The 20,049-nt window shown below is 38.6% G+C and overlaps 1 protein-coding gene across 1 annotated transcript in view; it reads right to left on the bottom strand.

Moving 5' to 3' along the window:
- Positions 1–20,049, bottom strand: part of LOC118908913 (lipoxygenase homology domain-containing protein 1) — a 378,634-nt gene that overhangs the window by 70,669 nt on the left and 287,916 nt on the right. Inside the window, exons 20-24 of the mRNA XM_036878936.2 lie at positions 19,801–19,933; positions 18,789–18,940; positions 15,505–15,659; positions 2,062–2,120; positions 1,696–1,740 (exon numbers count right to left, since the gene is read on the bottom strand). Coding sequence (XP_036734831.2) covers positions 1,696–1,740; positions 2,062–2,120; positions 15,505–15,659; positions 18,789–18,940; positions 19,801–19,933 — 544 coding nt within the window. The remainder of the gene's footprint in view (positions 1–1,695; positions 1,741–2,061; positions 2,121–15,504; positions 15,660–18,788; positions 18,941–19,800; positions 19,934–20,049) is intronic.

Genomic DNA, 20,049 nt, shown 5'->3' with positions numbered 1-20,049 from the left:
AAAATAGAGTAAGAGGGTTTAGCACAGTGGCTTGTTAAAAGGACATTACATAAAAGGCATGATAATACTTAGAAAATTCAATCCAACAATGTGTAGGAAAAAAATATTATCTCATGACCAAGTTCAGTCTAACTCAGAAATGCAGTTTTACTATGATAAATGATTTAAGCTGTGTGAATTATAAATATTTACATCTATAAGTTTTCAAGGTTTGGAAAACATGTCTTAAATAATCATGGGAATTCATTAAACATTGACCAAAGTGAATGATGGTACATATCTGTAGTTATTGTTAATCACCTCAAAATTAAATTAAATTAACTCAGTTGATTCCTTCTTTTTCTTGTATATCATTAAACTGAAATAGCATTTATTTTCTTCCTACTGAGTTATAGAAGGCATGAATTACATAAATATGCTTCATATATTTTCACAATCTAAAACTCATGTTGCATGCTTTTTATCACTGTTAGCCACAATGTAACACTGCCTCATCAGATTAGACTCCTTCACTTCTCAAGGTTCTTCCCACACCATAAATTAGTTTATTCACATAACTATAAGACTACTAATGTATTTCCAGAATCATACCCCAAGAAATACTCAAGAGCACATTCTTCAGAATTTAAAAATGAAATAAAATAAAGGAGGACTATTCACAGACAAATAATGATAGTTTTCCCTGAACTAAGGTCTGTGATTAGTCCTCACTTGTACTATAAAAAATAAAGAAATTTTAATGAGTCCATAAAAATGAACTAAAAATACAGAAATAGTTATAAGAAAACACTTTATAATAGTTTATTTTAATCAAAATTATACTAATCAAGTACATAACAGACTCCTAGGTAAACACCTTTGCTATATAATACAATTTCATTAAATTTGGTATCACTGACATTGATTACATGGCTAATACTAACAAAGGACTTTTGATGCATATTTAGAATTAGGATGAACATTTTCATCCTTAATTATAATCTTCAGTTGACAACTATTCACTTATATTATTCATATGTACCCATAAAGTTCTGGAATTAATGGATAATTGCTCTACTTCGAATGTCATTTCAAGCTTTATTACTTAAAGGCTTACTATAAGACACAGACCTTTTGAGGTCCCTTAAAATTACTGAGAGATTCTAGAAATTAGTGAAATTAAGTACATTTTAACAGTCTGATACATGTACAGCCTTTCCCCTCACTTAGTTTCAAATTACTGTACACAGTACAAACATTTTTTAAAACATAAAGGTTTGTTAACTTCTTATGCATATTAGTAATCTGAATTTGCCCAACTCATTCAGATTAACTTTAAAATGTAAATATATTACAGGTGATTTGAAGAGGATCTAATATAAAAAGCTAATCTCGGAAGACTTGAAAACTGAGAAACGAATATGCAAAATTAATTCTAAAAAAAGGGCAATAGAAATTAATCATTCAAAAAATCATTATTTACCCCATATATTTAAATTATTGAAAGGAAAATGCATTTGGGGTTAGAGTCGCTTATGTTAATTTCTTTATAAATCAAACTATATTATAATGCCTGTTCCTATATTCATTTTAAATATTTTTCAATAAGTAGTTTAAACTCAATAAGAATACACTAAAAATTGTACAAGGCAGGTAGTCTTGAAACAGAAATAGATTATTACAGATGATTAAAAGATGAAAAGTGGCAACATTTACCATTTGCTTCCTCTTGTATTTTAGGTTGATGATTTATTTGCATTTCTGCAAAAATAAAAGTGAAGTGCAGTTAATAATAGATCTGTCTGATGACATTATAAGTGGGAGAAAAAGAACTGTGAGTTTAACTCCTTAGTAAGTAAAATATCCTTAGATTGAATTTCAATTCACAGTGGGGTGTATAACATTATCAAGACACATCCTTACATATGCTTTATTTTCACTATGAGGAATAACTGTAACTCTGATATGAAGGGTAAACTATTAAAGGGGACATTTTGGGGGCACTGGGGAATGTTCCACAGTGTCTAGTTGTATCAAAATCATCTTGTACTTTCTTCTACTGAAGGTTTCATTAATCCTCACCTTGAAGATAAAGTTCAATTTCTGAATGAATCATGCCCTGAGACATAAAGGGAAGCCATCTGGGGAAAAGAAAGAAAAAAACAGAGAAAACTCATTTTTGTTCTTCTCAATTTTTACAATAAGCTCAAGTCCACATTAATTTTGAACATGAAAAGATAACTATAAAAATAGTTTATAAAGTCAAACACATTCCAATCTACTGTGTACTACTCAACATTGTGGTAAGAATGATATCATACTTGTCATTTGAAAAATAAAATATATAAAATGGCTAAACCTGCCAACCATCTTCCTCTCCTGAGATTTATCAGTCCTCAGCCACTAACACCTGTAAATGCAACTGGAGCCCCAGCAGAGCTCTGACCCTACCATGCTGTAGCAAAGGCAAGGGCAGGTCTAAGACTTTGAGCTTGACCCCTGGGCTAGGCTACAAAGTGTGGCATCCCCACTGACGAGGGAAATTTGTTCCACCATTTTTGTACATCTTTTACGGGGGTCTCTGCCTTTCTTTCACATAGCTTCCATTACTATTCTTTCCAAAGTGTCTTCAAAAAGACATATTACCTTAAAATTTGGTGAAAATATTACTACATGGGAAAATATGATTAGGGTAAGTAATAACTCACTCTGGCAATTTCCCTCTGAACCAGCCGGACTTCTGTGTTAGAAGCTCCTTGTAGCAGAAAAAGCCAAGGCTGAACTCAGAAAGCCTTTACCACTTAGTGGCTTTGGGCTCTTACCCTCCTGAAGCTTAGTTTCCTTGATTAAATTAACTGCTTAACAGAGCTTCTGTGAAGCTGAAATAAAGTCATTAAAATTTTTTATGTACTGTTAAGTGGTACATGAATATTATTATTATTTCATGATAATCATAGCTATGTTATCCCACATTCAAACACACCTCAATTCCTTCCATCCTCTAATCAATAAACACTTAGGAAATGCCTCCTGTGTGTCAGCACTTTGCTAAATGCTGGGAATACAAGAACAAATTGTATCCTGAGACAAGGAGCCTGAGCTGAAGGATATTTCAGTGTGAAAGAAGAAAACTTGTGCAAACATATAAATGTACACAGTGTTATAGGTGGTGTGATAATAGTAGCAGATTTTACAGGAGCAAGAAAGGAGACTGACCAACTGGAATGGCAAGAATCAGGAAGTACAAAGGAACGAAGCACAAACAAATTTCAACAAAGAAGTGATACCTGAGCTGAAGGTGGGGCGGCAACTGGATGTTTCGCAGGCAAACAAGAGGTCAGGAATGGACCCACAGAAAGAGAAACCAGCATTGGCAAAGGTACAGACATGAGATTCCGTGTGGCTGAAGCAGAGCAGCCTGCAGGCAAAGACTCAAGAGAGGGCAGGACTGCACCCCATGTGGGGATTATAGAAGGGGAGGTCATGGGATCTGAGAGTGACAAGGAATTCAGAGGCTTAGCTGTGGACCTACTCCACCATTCTGGCCTTGAAATCACCAGATGATGCTAATAGGAGGAGTATGCATATGAACTGCGAGCTCATACAGCTCTTCTGAGCTGTCAGGATCCCTCATTTCTCCATTTTTCAAAAGCTATAAGAGATCCCGTTTCCTCTGAACACTTCAGTTCAGTGTTCTTTCTCTTCCTCCTCTGGAATCTAATAACACATGCAATTTATTTTATGCATTTATTTTGCCCCTAATTATGCAATCTTGTTTAGTTTTAGTTTATGTATCCCATCTTTGCTGCTGAATTACTGCCACTATAGTTCCTTTATGTGCTGTACCAAAGGAGGTCAGCTTTATGTTTAAGGAAACAGGCTATGGATTTGATGTGGAGTCAGGCTGCCTGGCTTAAACACCAGTTAGTGACCCATGTTCTTGATCCTTTTAAGACTCAATTTCCTCATTTGTAAATTATAGGTAATAATAGCACCTACACAATAGGGAAACAGGATTAGATATATGTAAATTTATCATGGTATCTGACATGTGATTAAATGGTCGATAAATACCAGTTTCTGCATTTTTTCATTGCCAAACATTGTACCTTGTACATAGTTGGTGTTATAGCAAATATATTTTGGGTTATTGCCATTCCCCCACTTTCCAAATGTGTCATAAAAAGGTACATCTTAGATAGTAATGCTTGTACAAAGGATCTGCCTCATCCTAGCTGACTGCACAGAGATGGACACCTGACCCATGCTTAATCAGTGAGATGCTCTTTCTTAATATTTTGACCTAAGAGTTACAGAGACTTGGTCAGATGGCACTGCACATGCAGGCTTCACAGACCTGTGTTGTTAAGGCAAGTTGGTACTTTAGAACCCAAGACTGGCTGCAAGCCAAAGATAAGGGAGAGAAGACGCTTCCAGAAGAAGCTGATCTACAAAGAGAAGAATGGAGATTTTCAATGACGAGACAACTTGAAAATCCAAAGAGAGTGACTGGCTTTCTACTGGTTTTCTAGTTTATAATGTCTAGTTTTATTTCTTAAGATGGGCTCCTTGAGAATTACCTTCAAAGTTGCCCTTCCTAAAATTAGTGTTAGTGAATTTCTCATCCTTGCAAGCAAACCAGCATTTATTGACCAACCAATTGAAATTTTAAGAATCATACTCTAGGTCTTATGTTTTGTTAGTCCATTTATGGAAAGTCTCTTCTATGATTTCTCTCTTTTTTTTCAGAAGTTACTGTACTACAGCAATGCTATGGCACTAAAAGCCACAGAGACTTTTGAGTACTAGGTATCGATTAAAAATAATTCCCTCTAGATTGCTATAAATTCAGATTTTAAACACTTGACTATTAATTCTTAATTCCCCTCAGTGGCCATAATTTCTATGGGATTTAAAAAAAATAGTTTTATAGTGCCATTAGAAATGGCATGAACCATTTCTACTGAACAGAACGGGATAGATTTTAGTTGCTCCAGATGAGAATTATTTGCGGCACGCACATATTTTCTTTTGTATATAAGCCTCTATCTACCTGCCTAGACGTGTGTCCACACCCATCTTTTAACTTCTGTCACGGAATGTGCTGCAAAAGAAACAGAGAACTAGCTAAAGCTAGTCACTGAGAATTGTGAACCATGTTTTTGCATTAGGACATGAACATTGCCCCAAAGCCAGTGAGCAGATGGAAATACTGGAGCAGTATGGCTTAGAGGAGCATGATGATACTAAAAAAATGGAATAAAAAGCAAACAGGAGGGGCTTGCTAGCCCAAAAGCACACCACACATATCATACAGCCACTAGCAAAGCACACTAAATACCCCCAGATCACCAGGGAGACCCCATTCACTGGGCTAACTAGGAAACATAAATACAGAAATAACATAATTTCTCTAGTCTTTTAAGATTAAAGTAGACCACCATAGAATGTGTTTGAGTGATCTTGCCCTAAAACATATGGAGAATTTTTGGTGGAGAAGGACATAGATTAGATTTTGTTGGAATATGTTTTAGATACAGCAACCACTCATTCACATTGAAAATGGCAGAATACTAAATACTTGTAAGAAGATTCTATGTCTCCACCCCCATCCCAGGAAATGAGCAAGACTCATTCCTGCACCTCATTCTGTCAGTTCCCCACCATCACCACTTGTCACTTTCATACCAAGGAATGGCTCCAGCTGACAAAGAAGAGCACAGAAATCTGCAGCAGCACAAACACATGCTCAGAATAGCAAGACATGATTAACAGTGGCCTCTTTCAGGAAAAAAAAATCAGTCAAGTTAAATGATTGCTCACTGTCTCATGATAATTTTTATTATTCTCTTCTTATAAAAATAGTATTTTATATTTCTGTACTTTATCAAAATTTCAGCATCCTTTCTTATATATGTTATTCATCATATTCCCTTATTTTCCAAAAAGGGAAAATAAAACTTTGTGAGTTGAATTATTTTGAACATAAACAAATACATGAACAATTTTTAGTGACACACTTGAGGATATTATAGAATTGTGACAATGACAGTGGATGACATTATATAGTAAGTATCACATGCAGTTAAGGCACTGGAGAATTTTTTTTTAAGTGAAGATGAACTCCTGGTTGGGCAAACAGAGAAAGCCTGTTTATGTTAGAGAAGGAACTCTGTAAAGTTTGGCAACCTCTAAAGTTTCTTCGAGCTCGGGATTCCATTGTGTTTTATTAGTCCCTCCCTCCAACTCTCCTTTCCCCCATCTTGCTACTCCTTCCTTCCTTTTTTTCTTACTTTAAATATCGGCCAAGTCCCTACTTGGTGCAAGAAACTAAGCTAGACAATAAAAACAAATGTATGAGACCCTACCCTTAAGAAACTTAATATCTAGTTCATGAGACAAACATTTCACAATGACAATGGATGACATTATATGGTTAAGTAACACATACAGTTTAAGTAAAGCACTGGAGAATTTTTTAAAAAGTAAAGATTAACTCCTGGTTGTGCAAACAGAAAAAGCCTGTTTGTGTTTGTGCAAACAGCACATTACCATAGGCCTTGAAGGATAAGTTTTCAGTAAGCAGAGGAAGGAACAAGATGAGCTAAGACATGAAGATATTCACTTCCCTGGGGAATGTCTAGGGAAAGGAGCAATATGCATTTCATTGGGAAGAATTGGAAGAAGAGCCTAGAAAGGTTGATGGGGAGGAAGAAGGGGTAAATTCTATTTAAATCTGAATTTAACAAACTAACACCTCCACACACAGCTGGCTGGCCCAGGTGTAAACTTCCTTTGTCAATTGTAGCTATGCAAAAGAAGGGTGCTGTTTAAACTGGACTGCCCCTGGTTCTTTCCCTGACCCTCTCCACAAATGATACATTCAGTCCTGCTCTGTATATGACTCAGTTCGTGATTTTTCCATCAATTAAGCACACACTTTCTGAGCACCTACTCTCTTCTACTCTGAGCACCTACTCTCTTCTACTCTGAGCTTGTCCTGTGGACACTGAAGATCTTTGACTACAACCTCTAAGAGCACATGAACCTTCATTTGTGATTTTCTTGGAATAACCACCAGAGCTGGCAGAAAGAAGTTAAGCAAAGAAAACACTTTGTGAATAATAATGATGGACTGGCAGAGAGATGATTATCAGCCTTCCTTCTGTTTAAGAATCTCTAACATCAAGATGCAGCCCTGCCAGTGCTTGTGGCCACCACAGAGATGGAGCCGTAGAAGATGCACCCCACTCCCTGACTGACAGCAAAGTCAGAGAAGTCCCCACTGTGGCTGACCAACCATCAACTTCAGTTTTTCAAGACTGAGATATCCTGAGACAATTAAACCATGTCTTGCTCAAAAATCTGTACCAGAGGGACATTAGACATTTAATTAACTCCTGCACTTTTTCTTTTCTTTTCTTTTTTTTTTAATTTTATTTTGGTATCATTAATCTGCAATTACATGAAGGACATTATGTTTACTAGGCTCCCCCCTTCACCAAGTCCACCCCACATCTCCTTTCACAGTCACTGTCCATCCCTGCACTTTTTCTAAGAATCAATTCTTTGGTATTAATTCTTAAAAACATGTATTAAATGACAATTTTGTTTATATATATCTTTATGAGATTAAGGCATTTTAAACCTTTTAGATTCCATGTTCTAATTCCAGATCTCTCATTTAATGTGATTTCCCTTAAGGCTTATGATGTCTTGGTTAATACATGCCCTTCAGTTCAACTGAATACACATGTAATTTTAACCTATTCTATTCCAGGGAACATGGTAGGGGCTAAAATTAAAAATATAAGACATCATCCTGACCTTCAAGAAAGTCTTGTGAGATTGGGAGAACTAGGATAGACATAAATACATATAAACCATTGAATATAGTAAATGCTGAGTAAACATTATGGGCTTTGTTAAAGATATACAGGGAAGCAACAGTAGGCCCAATCTGGGGCTTCAGGAAAAACTCCCTGGCAGGGGAGAAACACCTTTTGTTAACTCACCGGCTAGTATACCAGTGAGAGCCCACCAGGTTCCAAGCACCAGGAGAGGACCAGGAGTCAGGTGAACTCAGATGGGACCAGCACCAGCTAAGAAGAGTGCTGAAGGTAGACCAGGAGCAGAGAAGAACCATGTCTACCAGGCTCCTGGCCTGGCCACAGCCCCAGAGTGTGGCCAAGGCCGGCTTCAGCCACAAAAGTTTCCAGAGTGCTAGCCTAAGGGTGTAAGAAAGGCCTTTTTACCTTCTCTGCTCAAATGCCTGCCTCACATTCCTGCAGGTCTCACAATTATTTAATGGAGCAACAGACTCCTTTCAATAATTAGGAAGAAGGTGTTGAAGATTATGAAATCTTCCTGTAGAGGAGCTGGCATTCCACCCTCAAAAAGTATCCTAGATTTGCTGATAGTCTATTCTATTCATAGCAGAGACCTTTTTTTCAACCTTCCTTCTTCCATTTTTACACAAAGGAAATGATCTCAACCTTTCTCAAAAAATAAATTGATAGATAGATAGATAGATAGGTAGATAGATAAAATAAAGAATCCTGAATAGAAATAAATCTGCAACACTTTTAAGTGTTAGCTACAGTATCAACTCTAAGGAACACCATGTGGCTTCTTGTGTTCATCCCTTAGGGGAATATTATGGTCACTCCTGACCACAATTTGGTTTTAAGAGGATAAAGTTGGTCATGTTGCTCTGCCTTGACAGGTTAGTTTTTTAAAATATCTTTTATTTGTATTTAACTTTTCAATTCCTGTATCCATAAATCTCCTATTTAGAGAATTGCCCAAGGTAGGACTTTATTTCAAATTACCTGCTCCCACAAGCTAATGTCAATGTCACTTCCCAAACCTGTCAGAAGTAATGGAAGGCAACTCTGAGAGGCTCTTAACCCTCCTTGCTTCAGGCTGAAGAAATTTGCCACCAACTGTTTGAAAAATCTAGACCCTCCTGGGTCAAGTAGGTTAACAAATGTATTCACAAATGACATTGTTTCTATTAAAAGGAAGATACTAACTTCTTTTTAATGATTTCATTATTAAAGATACACACACATACATGCATATGTACACAGAACAAGTTGGGTAACATACAGAGAATTCCAGAGAACTCTAATTTAAAGCTAATAAACCCTGCAGTAGTTAGCACCTTGCAGGATCCACTCAAATTGTGTACTGGATTAAACAGCATCCTCCCAAAAGTTATGTCCACTCAGAACCTTGGAATGTGATACTTTAACAGATGTAATTAAGATGAAGTTACACTGGAGCAGGATAAGCCCTGGTCAAAAGATTAGTTTTCTTATAAGGAGAGAAGAGAAGTGACATGGAGACACATACATAAAGAGGCAAAACAGCCATGCGACAACAGAGGCGGATACTGGAGTGCTGCAGCTGCAAACCCAGAACTCCGAGGACTGTGGGCAACCACCCAACTACAAGAATTGTGAGAAGAGGCAAAGAATATCATTCAGGCTGGAAATGACAAGGGAAGTCCCCCCTCACCCCTTCCAGGGGCTTCAGAGGGAGCATAGCCTTGCTGATAACCTCTATTTCAAACTTTGGCCTCCAAATTATGAGAGAGTAAATTTCTGTTGTTTTAAGTCACCCTGTTTGTAGTAAATTGTTTCAGTCATAGGAAACTAGTACAAATAGTAAATAATATTTACTTCAATTCATAGTCAGTTGAGTGTTTGCCTGATTCAAATACAAATTTTTCTTCCTCCAACCCACAAAGAGTCAAATCCTATGTTGTAATGGTTGAAATTCAGTGGTGTATACTCTATCTATACTAAATTTACAAAAGGCAGAAAAATAAAAGCTTCAGGTATAGAAATAAAATAAAACCATAAGGATGTGGGTGTTCATAGAGGGTGAAAAAAGAGAAAAGAAAAGGAGATGCGAATTCTCCCAGGAGGCATATGTGATGCACAAACACATTCTCTTCCCCAGCTGTGCTTTCTATTTCAGCTAAGCATTTTCCCCCCTTAACTGGTAAAAGGAAAGAACACTCAGTGGTCCTTCTCTCTGCCCTAGTTCAGCTGTGCTGTAAAGTCTTGTCCCATGAGGAAGCATCAAGGAGCAAGGCTGAGATTTTCTTCTTTTTCCCCTCTATGATCATTTCTGAGTATTTCTGCAGCCTGCACCCCAAAATTCAGTACCCATGGGTATACCCAGTACCCAATCTGGCCAGCTCCCCAGCAGGTGTAAGAGGAGACTAGGCAGTCCAAAAAGGGGTTCACCCAGCTCCTGCCTGCAGCTGTGTGTCTCCTTTCCCTTCAGAGCAGCCTTCTAGACTCACACCGCCATACAGGGAGCAGTCCTGTTCTTCCACATGCCCTGAGAGCACACACAGAAGTCACTCTGAGTCTTTTTCTGCTGTAGAAAGGAATCTGATGTGCCTGAATTCCAATCCTGTAGTGCTACTACTCTTCTGCTTCTTTGGGAATTAAGAAGTAGGATCTGCCTCATCTCTTCATATCTACAGGTAAGAAGGAAGCAGTGTGAATGAGCCCTGGCTGCCATTGCTTCAGGAACTATTACTACGTGCAGATCTCTGGAGGCAGCTTGAATGAACTCACCAACCTATTGGATTCTGGTCACAATTCTGGAAAGGGAAAGAGGTATGATACACTTTGATAGAAAAACAACTGGCTGCCTTGTAGGCTACAGGACCCATCACTGGAATGGCCCCAATAGAGGTAATAACCACCTATCCCCATCTTGGGGTGGATACGAGACCGGACCCAAAAGCCAAGGAGTGGTGTGGCACAAATGCCCACACTGGTCAAGTGGGGGTGCTTACCTACAGCAGCATAGTGCCCTCTCTAGCAGCCCCTTGAGTGAAGAACTCCAAAGCTTATTGGGACTGGTGACATACACTAGTGAAAAGCAGGAAGAATTTACTTTAGAACCATTAGTAGCAGAGAGATCTTATTGGGAGGGAAGAGCCCCTATTCCTGAAGATGCATGGTATATAGACGGCTCCAGCTGTGGGTAGCCCCCAAAATGGAGGGCCATAGCTTTCTACCCTACATATTGACTGAGACAATATGGATGGAAGATGGTGAGGGGAAGAGCAGCCAATGGGCAGAGTTAGGGGCCATGTGGCTTGTGATCAGCCAGGAGCCCTCTCCTTTTTAGTTGTCTGCACTGATAGCTGGCCTGTCTCTCAGGTCTTGACCTTGTGGCTACCAACCTGGTACCACGCCAACCGGCTGGTTGGTCACCAAACCCTTTGGGGGCAAGAACTGTGGCAAGACTTATGGGCCCGTGGTCAGGCTAAAACAATTACAGTATACCATGTGACAGGTCATTTGCCACTGGCATTCCCAGGAAATGATGAAGCAGATAAATTGGCCCAGATATGTTGGTTAGAAGGAAAGCCTATCTCTGATATAGCCCAATGGTTACATCAGCATTTATGGCATGTAGGGCAAAAGACAATGTGGGCTGTGGCCCATCAGTGGGGCTTGCCTTTGCCCTCTGAAGAAGTTAGTAGAGCCTGGTAGGAGTGTGGTGTATGCTCTAAAAGGGACTTAACACTGAGTTCCATAGCAACATGGGACAATAGCTAAGGGGCTGATAACCCTCGTCAGGTGGCAGATAGACTATATTGGGCCTCTACCTGTGTCAGAAGCATATTAGTATGCTATGACTTGTGTGGACACAGCTATTGGACTTCTGGTTGCTTTTTCTACCCGTTGCACAGACCAGCAGACAACCAAAAGAGGCCTGGAGTGTCTCTTTGCCACCTATGGCCAACCACAGGTAATTGAGAGTGATCAGGGCACCCATTTTACTGGACATGCACTGCAAGAATGGTTGTGACAGTTGGGAATCAAATAGAAGTTTTATGTGCCATAGAATTCTACCACATCAGGCATGATAGAGAGGTACAATGGCTTGTTAAAATCCAGACTACAGTCAGATACCAATAGTCCGCAGGGCTGGTCAGTCCACTTATGGACAGTGCTATGGCATTGAGAAACCCCAAAAGGGAGCCCTGAACCCCATAGACATGTTAACACATATTGCTGCCTCCCCTATACAATTGCAAGTACAAACCAAGAAAGAATCACTGAAGCTGAGGTTCAGCCACCAGAATAATATCTTGCTGCCAGCACCACTGCACTGAACCCCAGAGATTCCATTGAGTGGACATGGCCTTGGACCTTTTGACACATGGACCAATGATGGCTGGCTCTCCTGGCACCTTGGGGACAAGGTCTGGAAGCTGGCCTCCTGTGTATGCCTGGAATAACAGCAGAGGGGCCCCCAAAGATCACAGTAGTATATCCTGAACAGCCAGAAGGTAGGAGCATCTTCCCAGGGAGTTTTGTTTTATTATTATGGCTGGTGCATGCACCTCCAGTAGCACTATATATAGACCCTTCAATAACCCCCATGGAGAAAGGAGTAAAAGTATGGTATACTAGACCTGGAAAGGACCCCCTTTCTGCTACAGTCCTATCACAGGACCACTCTCTTGCATGCATCCTACCTGACGGACAAGATATGCCTATGTTGCTGTCATTTAAACATGTGTCTTATCACCCCTAAGGCCTTTGTGGATTGGGAACATCCTCTGGCTTGAAGATTATTATAAGTTTTGTTCAAAATCTTATTGTATCTTAATTTTTGTTATCATCTCTAAGTTTTTGTTATCATCTGTTGCTGCTGTGGAATCTGGTTACAGTGCTCCAGCTTTCTTGCACAGGGACCATTGCGGAAGATTGAGAGCATGTGAATTGTAAGGTGAGAATTCTGGAGGGGTGGAATGTGGGGAAGCTGGGGTTCCTATGGCCAGTATCCTCACTGAACTTAAACCACCTGATGATGTAAGTGGCCTATTGTAGGCTACCACTTCCACACCTTTAGGCAATAAGCTATTATTGCACTATATACAGAGCTTGGCCCAGTGCTCTGGGTAGAGGCAGAGACACTAGTGCTAGACCTACCACCAGGAGAACAAGCCGGATAATAAACCCTTTTGCCCCAAGAATGTTCTACTGTCATTTCTTTGGTCATATTGAATCCATAGTGAACTTGCCTGGGGCTGAAACCCATTGGCAAGACAGTCAGGATGCTGCATATCTGTTGTATTACTTTTGTTTGATTAACATACTTTGTAATTAACATTTCCATTAACACTGAAACTAATTTAAGCTTTCACTTATATCCCTTCCTTCTAGACAAGGCCATGTTGGCATAGTATAGATGTGAACTAAGATAGAGCAGGAGGTGATGGGTAGAGACAGTGGGAGTAATGATGGTGGGGCAGCAGCATGGCTTGGTATGTATGTATAGGCATGAACAGTGTGATGAATAAATCTAAATTATTCCCAGGAGATTTCACATTTAAAAGAAATCAACTGAATTAATATGACAAAGTATATCAGAACCTAAGAACCTAAGAAGAAAACCCTACATGAATCACTCCCTAGATCTTCTGATGTGGGGAATAAAATACAGCTGACCCTCAGCCCCTAGGACTCCTGCATGCCATGGGTAGGAGCAGGCTGGGAAGTGATGCCCACTGCTCTTCAGCCTACTTGTTACTAGGCAGATGGGGATGTCTGTGTTAGGCTAAGTTCTGATTAAGCTTTGAGAGAAGAGAGAAATTGTTTTCAGTTACAAAACTGGATCATCCTAGTAGCAGAATTCGAATGGGAACTTACAGGATGGACAGGATTATGATAGGAAGAGTAGAGTAAGGAAAGCCCTCCTGCATGAAGAATAGGACATTTGAAGATCAGAAGCAAAATGGAACAAAACTTGTTCATGTAATGACAGGTGGTGCAACTTCACCAAGATCTTTCAAGAGGGCAATTTAAAAACAAATTGGAGGGGGAAATGGAGTCAGATGTATAAAGCCTTAAAAATTATTAAGAGTGTTTTTTCTGTTTTTGTTTTTGTTTTGGCAGGCAATGGAGATTAATGAAAATTTTTGAATAGTGGGGATGATGTAATTAAAATACTGCTTTAGTAACACTATTTCCCCTTGCATTTTTTCTTGAAAAGTTTTAGGACAAAACTACAATAAAATACTAAAGCATAAAATTCAAAATAGAGCAAAGGAGCAAGGAAAAAAGAAAGATAAGCTGAAGTCAGAATGATGCTGTATGTCAGAGAATGATTAGCTTAAAAGTGGTGAGCAGGGTAGACTGCAGAAGGAAGAATGAAGCCAAGTAAAGAACAACTGTAGTGACCTGGACCTGATAAATAAAGACACTAGTTAGGGTGGAGATGGTGAGCACAGAAAAGAAGGGATGAATTACACAGGCACTTTGAAAAAGGAAATGACTGAATTTAATGACTAAAAAGGCAAAACAGAGGGTGAGCCTTTGTGGCTCCCTCAGCCCCCTCACTTAAGTCTTCTACAAACGCCTTGGGTGTGTGCAATTCAGAGGCAAATGTCTAGTATTTCTAGTTGAATTGACTAATTTCTGGCTCCACTTTTTGCTTAGTAGAGTTGCAATTGTTTTGGTATCTCCACATCCATATCCTTTATTTTCCAATGCCCCTGTTTTTGCCTGTATTTTTTGCTTCATTTCCTTTTGTCTATTTGGATAATCTTTAGGGCAGTCCTCAATATTCAAGATTCAAAATTTCAAAATAGAGCCTAGGCTTTCTCGCTGCGTGTCCACACTAGACTGGGTTTCGTGTAGACCTGTTCTCATTCAATCCCTTTCATGGGTCTGTGCCCATCATCTTCCCTATGACTGAGAACCGAGCAACAGTAGGTATCAGTGCTGAGCTGGCTGAAGTTGGGAGTTTTCTTGAGAAAGCATAACCCAGCAAGGATCCAGAGAGCAAGGCTCAAACCTAAAGGCAGGATGGTCAGGCCAAAAATGGTTACCAGGGAATGGAGAAGAGGGAGATAAGTTTGATGTTGTTAAGAGTAAAAACTTGTAATGAGTAGTAAATAAGCCATAGTGATCTAAGGCACAGTACAATGAACACAGACAACAATACTGTACTGCCACTAGGTGCTATGATAACCATAGCTACACAGGGAGTCAGATTACAACTGGATAAAAGCAATGCAAAGCAATGCTTTGTACATGTTAAGTTTACATAATGTAATGTGTCAGATACAGTCAGTGGAAAATAAAACAGAAATGGAGGGTGCTGGTTCCCATTACTTAACCCTACAGGGCTCAATGGAAAGCCCAGGTTACCTAGATTTTAATCTTTGTCTTTCTTAGGTTCTACTCTGAGAGTTCTCTCTGAAACTTCTTGCTTAACTCCTCTATGAAATTGTTATAACACTATCATTTTAATAATGTAAAGAAACCAATATTTGAACAAATATTCCCACAACTTATATAATAATTTCTACTATTAAAGTTTTGCCATATAGCACACTGAAATAATAAAAAGTTACAAGAGAAGATTTCCTTATAATGCCTAGCAACAGATCCTTTACTTAAACAACCGAGTGATATGTGATGAGGCATACTGAGTAAATTACATACACATGCACGCAGCATTATCCAGCACTACCTTTCACAGGTGAAGATGGACTCAGATGCAGAACCAGGCTCTCTCACGACCACCTTTTCACAATACCAGTGCTGTGATTTGTCGCTGGCCTCACAGTGCAACAGCACCTTCTGCAGTTTTCCAAGCGATACTGCTTCTACATGAAATGTATCAATCTGGTGCACAGAAAAGCCCCACAGAGATAACTTGAGTTCAGCATCTGACAAATGCAGGCAATAGCCCAAGGACTGCACAATACTTTAAAGAGATATTGTTGCTACAGTTAGCATCAAAAGCAGGTAATAAGGAAAGAAAAGTAAGCAAATTATATTTTTTGTCTATTTAAATATATTTCTGGCTTTGCTTTCTCTCTCTTGCACTTTTATTTTCTCCATTTGTAGTAGTATCCAGTGTAACAAATAAACAAACCCTAATTAATAGAAAACCTTCTTGGTTGTGGTTTTTCTTTGCTTAGATTCCTGCCCCTGTGATAAAGTTTATTAGGTGGTCAGGTTGACAACTGTGTGGCCTAACAGGCAACACATTTAGTTTCCATGAATGCAGATATACCCTGAAGCATATAGGAGCAAATTTTCTTTCCTCTCTTCTTCCTCCCTCCTTTTTTCCCCCCAGTCTTGCCCTTCCTCCCCTTTCTTCCTTCCTGCCTGCCTTCTTTCCTTTCCCAAACCCTCTCCTGTACCCCCGTCTGTATATAATGTACAGAGCACATTTTTGGGTTGTTTGGGAAGAGCATCCTGGAATCTTCATTCCTAAATAGAGCCACTTTGTTGTATCAAAAACTCGCTGGTATTTCCATAGAGATGTAGAACCTAAAGTAAATCCTATACTGTTTGGAATAAAAAGAAATCCTTTACACATACTTCCTAATTGTTGTGGTGAGTAACCATCCTAAAATTACCTGAGGAAAGGGTCATGAATTTAAGTAAGTCTGAGATAGTCTCAGAAATAACAGTTGACTATTAGCCACTGTTACCCTAATTTGTGGTAAAAATGCAAATCCAGTATTGCTTGTATTTCCTATATGGGGTAGGTTGTCTTTAAGAGCTGCCTTCAGTGGTAACAGGTTAAATTTCAATTTGGTATTTGAAGATAAACTACCTGGGTGTCAACTGTTGGTTCCATGCTATTGATAGAAATTTCCTCTTGTTTAGGCCAAATCCAAACCATTACTAGTCCAATAATGGTATTTCTGCAAACCAGATTATGACTGTGCATGTTCTCCGGTGTGCCTGGGTAGTTACTGTCACTGTCCTGCATTCCCAGTGTGCATTTACAAGCGATATTTTATGATACATAATCACCTGTCACAGCAGATATCACTGACACTGTCCTTCAGAGCCATCTCTGGGTTCATCCACTGCTTTTATAGACAGTTTAGGCATGCTGACAGCTTTCTTTCTCAACTCCCTATGTCTCACTGCTTCTCTGCCTGAGGGCCTCCTCTTGTGGGACAATTCTGATGGGTGTTCCACAGGATTTCTCTGAGGATCCTGAGTCCCAGCTCATTAATTAGCCAGTTCATCAATGTCCTTATACTGGCTTTTCTTCCTTTTCCTGCCTTACTTTCCCCATTCCTTCACTTTAAAGGTATTCACTGGGATCACCTCCCAGGTCAATTAGCTGTAGTCTATTCTTTGTCTTACACTCTGCTCTGGAGCAAATTCAGACTATAATACCTCCAGGTCTAGAAACATTGCTTCAGTCAGCTTTCTGGTTTCTTTTTGTTTCTTAAAGAAACTTTAGTTTTGAAGACAGAATTAAATTTGGCCTATTATGTTTGTCACTGCCTTTTGATTACACCTTTGGACACTCTGCAGAGAAAATGACAAAAACGAGCCCAATCAGTAGCTAATGATGCGAGTTGTGGCTGATGTGAAATCACTCTGGAAATAAGATTGCTGTCACAGTTTCTCACCTGCAAAACTTTGAAATCATTCAGCATTTCCATTACATTCTATGCATTGAGGAAAATAATAGAAAAATGTGACATCTAAAATAAACCAGGAAAAAAAAACACTTTTATATCTCTGATTCTGAACTTCAAAACATACCACTAAACCCACATTTTTACTTTTATTTATACACTTACTGCAATTATACCTCCTACCTAAATTCAGTTTCATCTATAATACACCCTCCCTCTTCTCTGGCAAATGCTATCCATGCACAGTGATGAACTGAAGAAGATGTCACAAAGATAACTTGTGACAGTTTAATATATAACATCACATGATACTGCATGCTGGTAGGCCAACTAGTAGGCAGCCAGGGGAGAAGGTGCCTTCAGCATGTATCAGAAAGTGGTAGGGTGATGGTCTGGGCTTAAAGAAAAGCTAGGAGGAGGCTTTAGTGGATACACTGATCACTCAATGTAATAATAATAATAACACGGTATCTAAAACTTCCTATTCAAAATTAATAATTCACTTGTGATGGCAAAAATTGGCATAAGTTTGTTTTTTTCTCTCATCCAGAGCAGCTTCCTATTCATTCTGATGAAAGTTTCTATGTAATATGCAATAACAAATAAAAGGCTGAGGTGGGTTTTAAGATCTCTGATGTTTCAAAATAATTCATTAACATCAGCTAGAAAAAAGTTTAAGAAATTGCACTGTCAATCTTAATGATTTGGGAGTCTTTTTTCTTAAAAATATACCCTTGAGTTACATAATCCCTATTCTTAATTTCAGACTCCCAAATAATATTTTCTTTATGTAATAAATACTATTAAAAGTAAACTAGGTTGATTACATATTACTACAACTCCTCAAATATCTGATACGTATAGAAAGACTCATGCTTATATATAAAGGATAAAAGGGAATAGTGAAGGGCTTTATGGTATGAAAATAATATGGTTGGCTCCATTCAAGATGGTTTAAAGAAAGGCTACTGTGTTATTGTGTGAAATGTACCACAATGGCCCTTCTATGACCTGACCTTTTAGAATAATGCTTTGTACCTTTCAGTCCTGACAGAAGATGTTCATATTTTTTTTTCTAGATATAGTCTAAACTTGTTTTCTTCTTTTTCTTACACTATCACTAGTTTTAATGTCATTTTCTTTTTTTTATTATTCATTGCTAGTACAGCTTGTCCCATTTTTCTTTTTGAAGTACAACTTCTAAAACAAAGCGCATCGGGAAGTCAGGTCAGGAAAACTCATGTTAAAGACATCCTAAAAGTGAATACTGGAGGTGTGTCAAGCAACTTTCAATCTTCAATCATATACAGACACCTTCAGAGAGATTGCTAAAAACATGGGAAAGTTTTTGCAGACTCACCTGTCCTCTCTGAAATTTTACTGGCATGTTAGATTTGTACAGCAGTCTAAGACCAGAATCTCCCCTCTCTCCATAGAGACATAGGGAAACTTCAGGCTCCGTTTCTGCTTGCTTCAATTGCCCACTATGGATATCAACATGGTATCTCACTACTGGCAAAGCAAAGGGGAGAGAAACAAGAGGAAATCCATTAATTGGGAATTTGCATAAACAGAACCCAGATCCATCAGTCAGGCTACAGTAAAAAACATTAGAGAACTCCTCTAATCTGGACTTTCTGTATTTGTTGAGAAATTTATTGTCTTTTCAATGATTAGCTTTAATTATAAATGGGAATTCTTACACCATGAACAAATGCCCAGAAGATTTATAGCTTTTCAAAAAGAGAAATAAGAGATTTTTTTAAAAAGGCTGTTCTCCTCTATATAATATAGGAATACATCTCATGCTTAGTATTTCAGTGGCAAGGGTGTCAATTTTATTGTACACGATGCTTAAAATTTTAAATGACATAAAGTTTGAGAGAAAATAAATCAAAAATGACATAGTAACATGAGGTGGTCAACTGACCTGGGCATAGCCAGATGAGGTACAGACTTGATATTGTTTCTTTCTCACAGCCTCAGCCCCTGGGACTAGAGCTGGACCATAAGAACATTTTTGAGATTATATTTAATCCCAAATACACCAGTGACTTGTGCTGTGACACTGAAAAAGTCACTTCTCAATGGGTAAAATAACTGTCTTAGAGGCAGAAAAAATATTCTGTAACTAAGTGGTTCAGAAGCAAATTTAAGAAACAATAAAATAATTGTGTATGCAATATATGCTATTGAAGATTAATAACATCTTCAACAATCTATCATTATATATTATATTATTATAATAACACATGGCATAATTTTTCCCCTCCTCCAAAGCAGTTTCCTATTCATTCACATGGAAGTTTATTATTATAAGCTTAGACAAAGCTTATAATATTATAATGTATTATATTATTATAACAACACACATGGAAAAATAGCTTGTCCTTCTTTTACTACAGGAAGCTCACAGACAACATCTCCATTTGCCTGGATTCGAGATAACCACGCATTTGCTGCAAACTCTAGGATCTTCTTGCTCTTCATATGTTGCATGGTCACCTGAGATTAGAAGGAACAATGACCAAATTGTATGATTTTCAATTCCTCATAGAACTTCAAAATGCACCCCAGGACTGCTAAAATGTACTGAACACTCTGATGTTTGCTGCTGCTGT

This window comes from Manis pentadactyla, chromosome 3 (assembly GCF_030020395.1).
Source record: "Manis pentadactyla isolate mManPen7 chromosome 3, mManPen7.hap1, whole genome shotgun sequence".
NCBI lineage: Eukaryota > Metazoa > Chordata > Mammalia > Pholidota > Manidae > Manis > Manis pentadactyla.
Note: the sequence above shows the minus strand (reverse complement) of the source record. Positions and strands in the feature narration are given on the sequence as shown.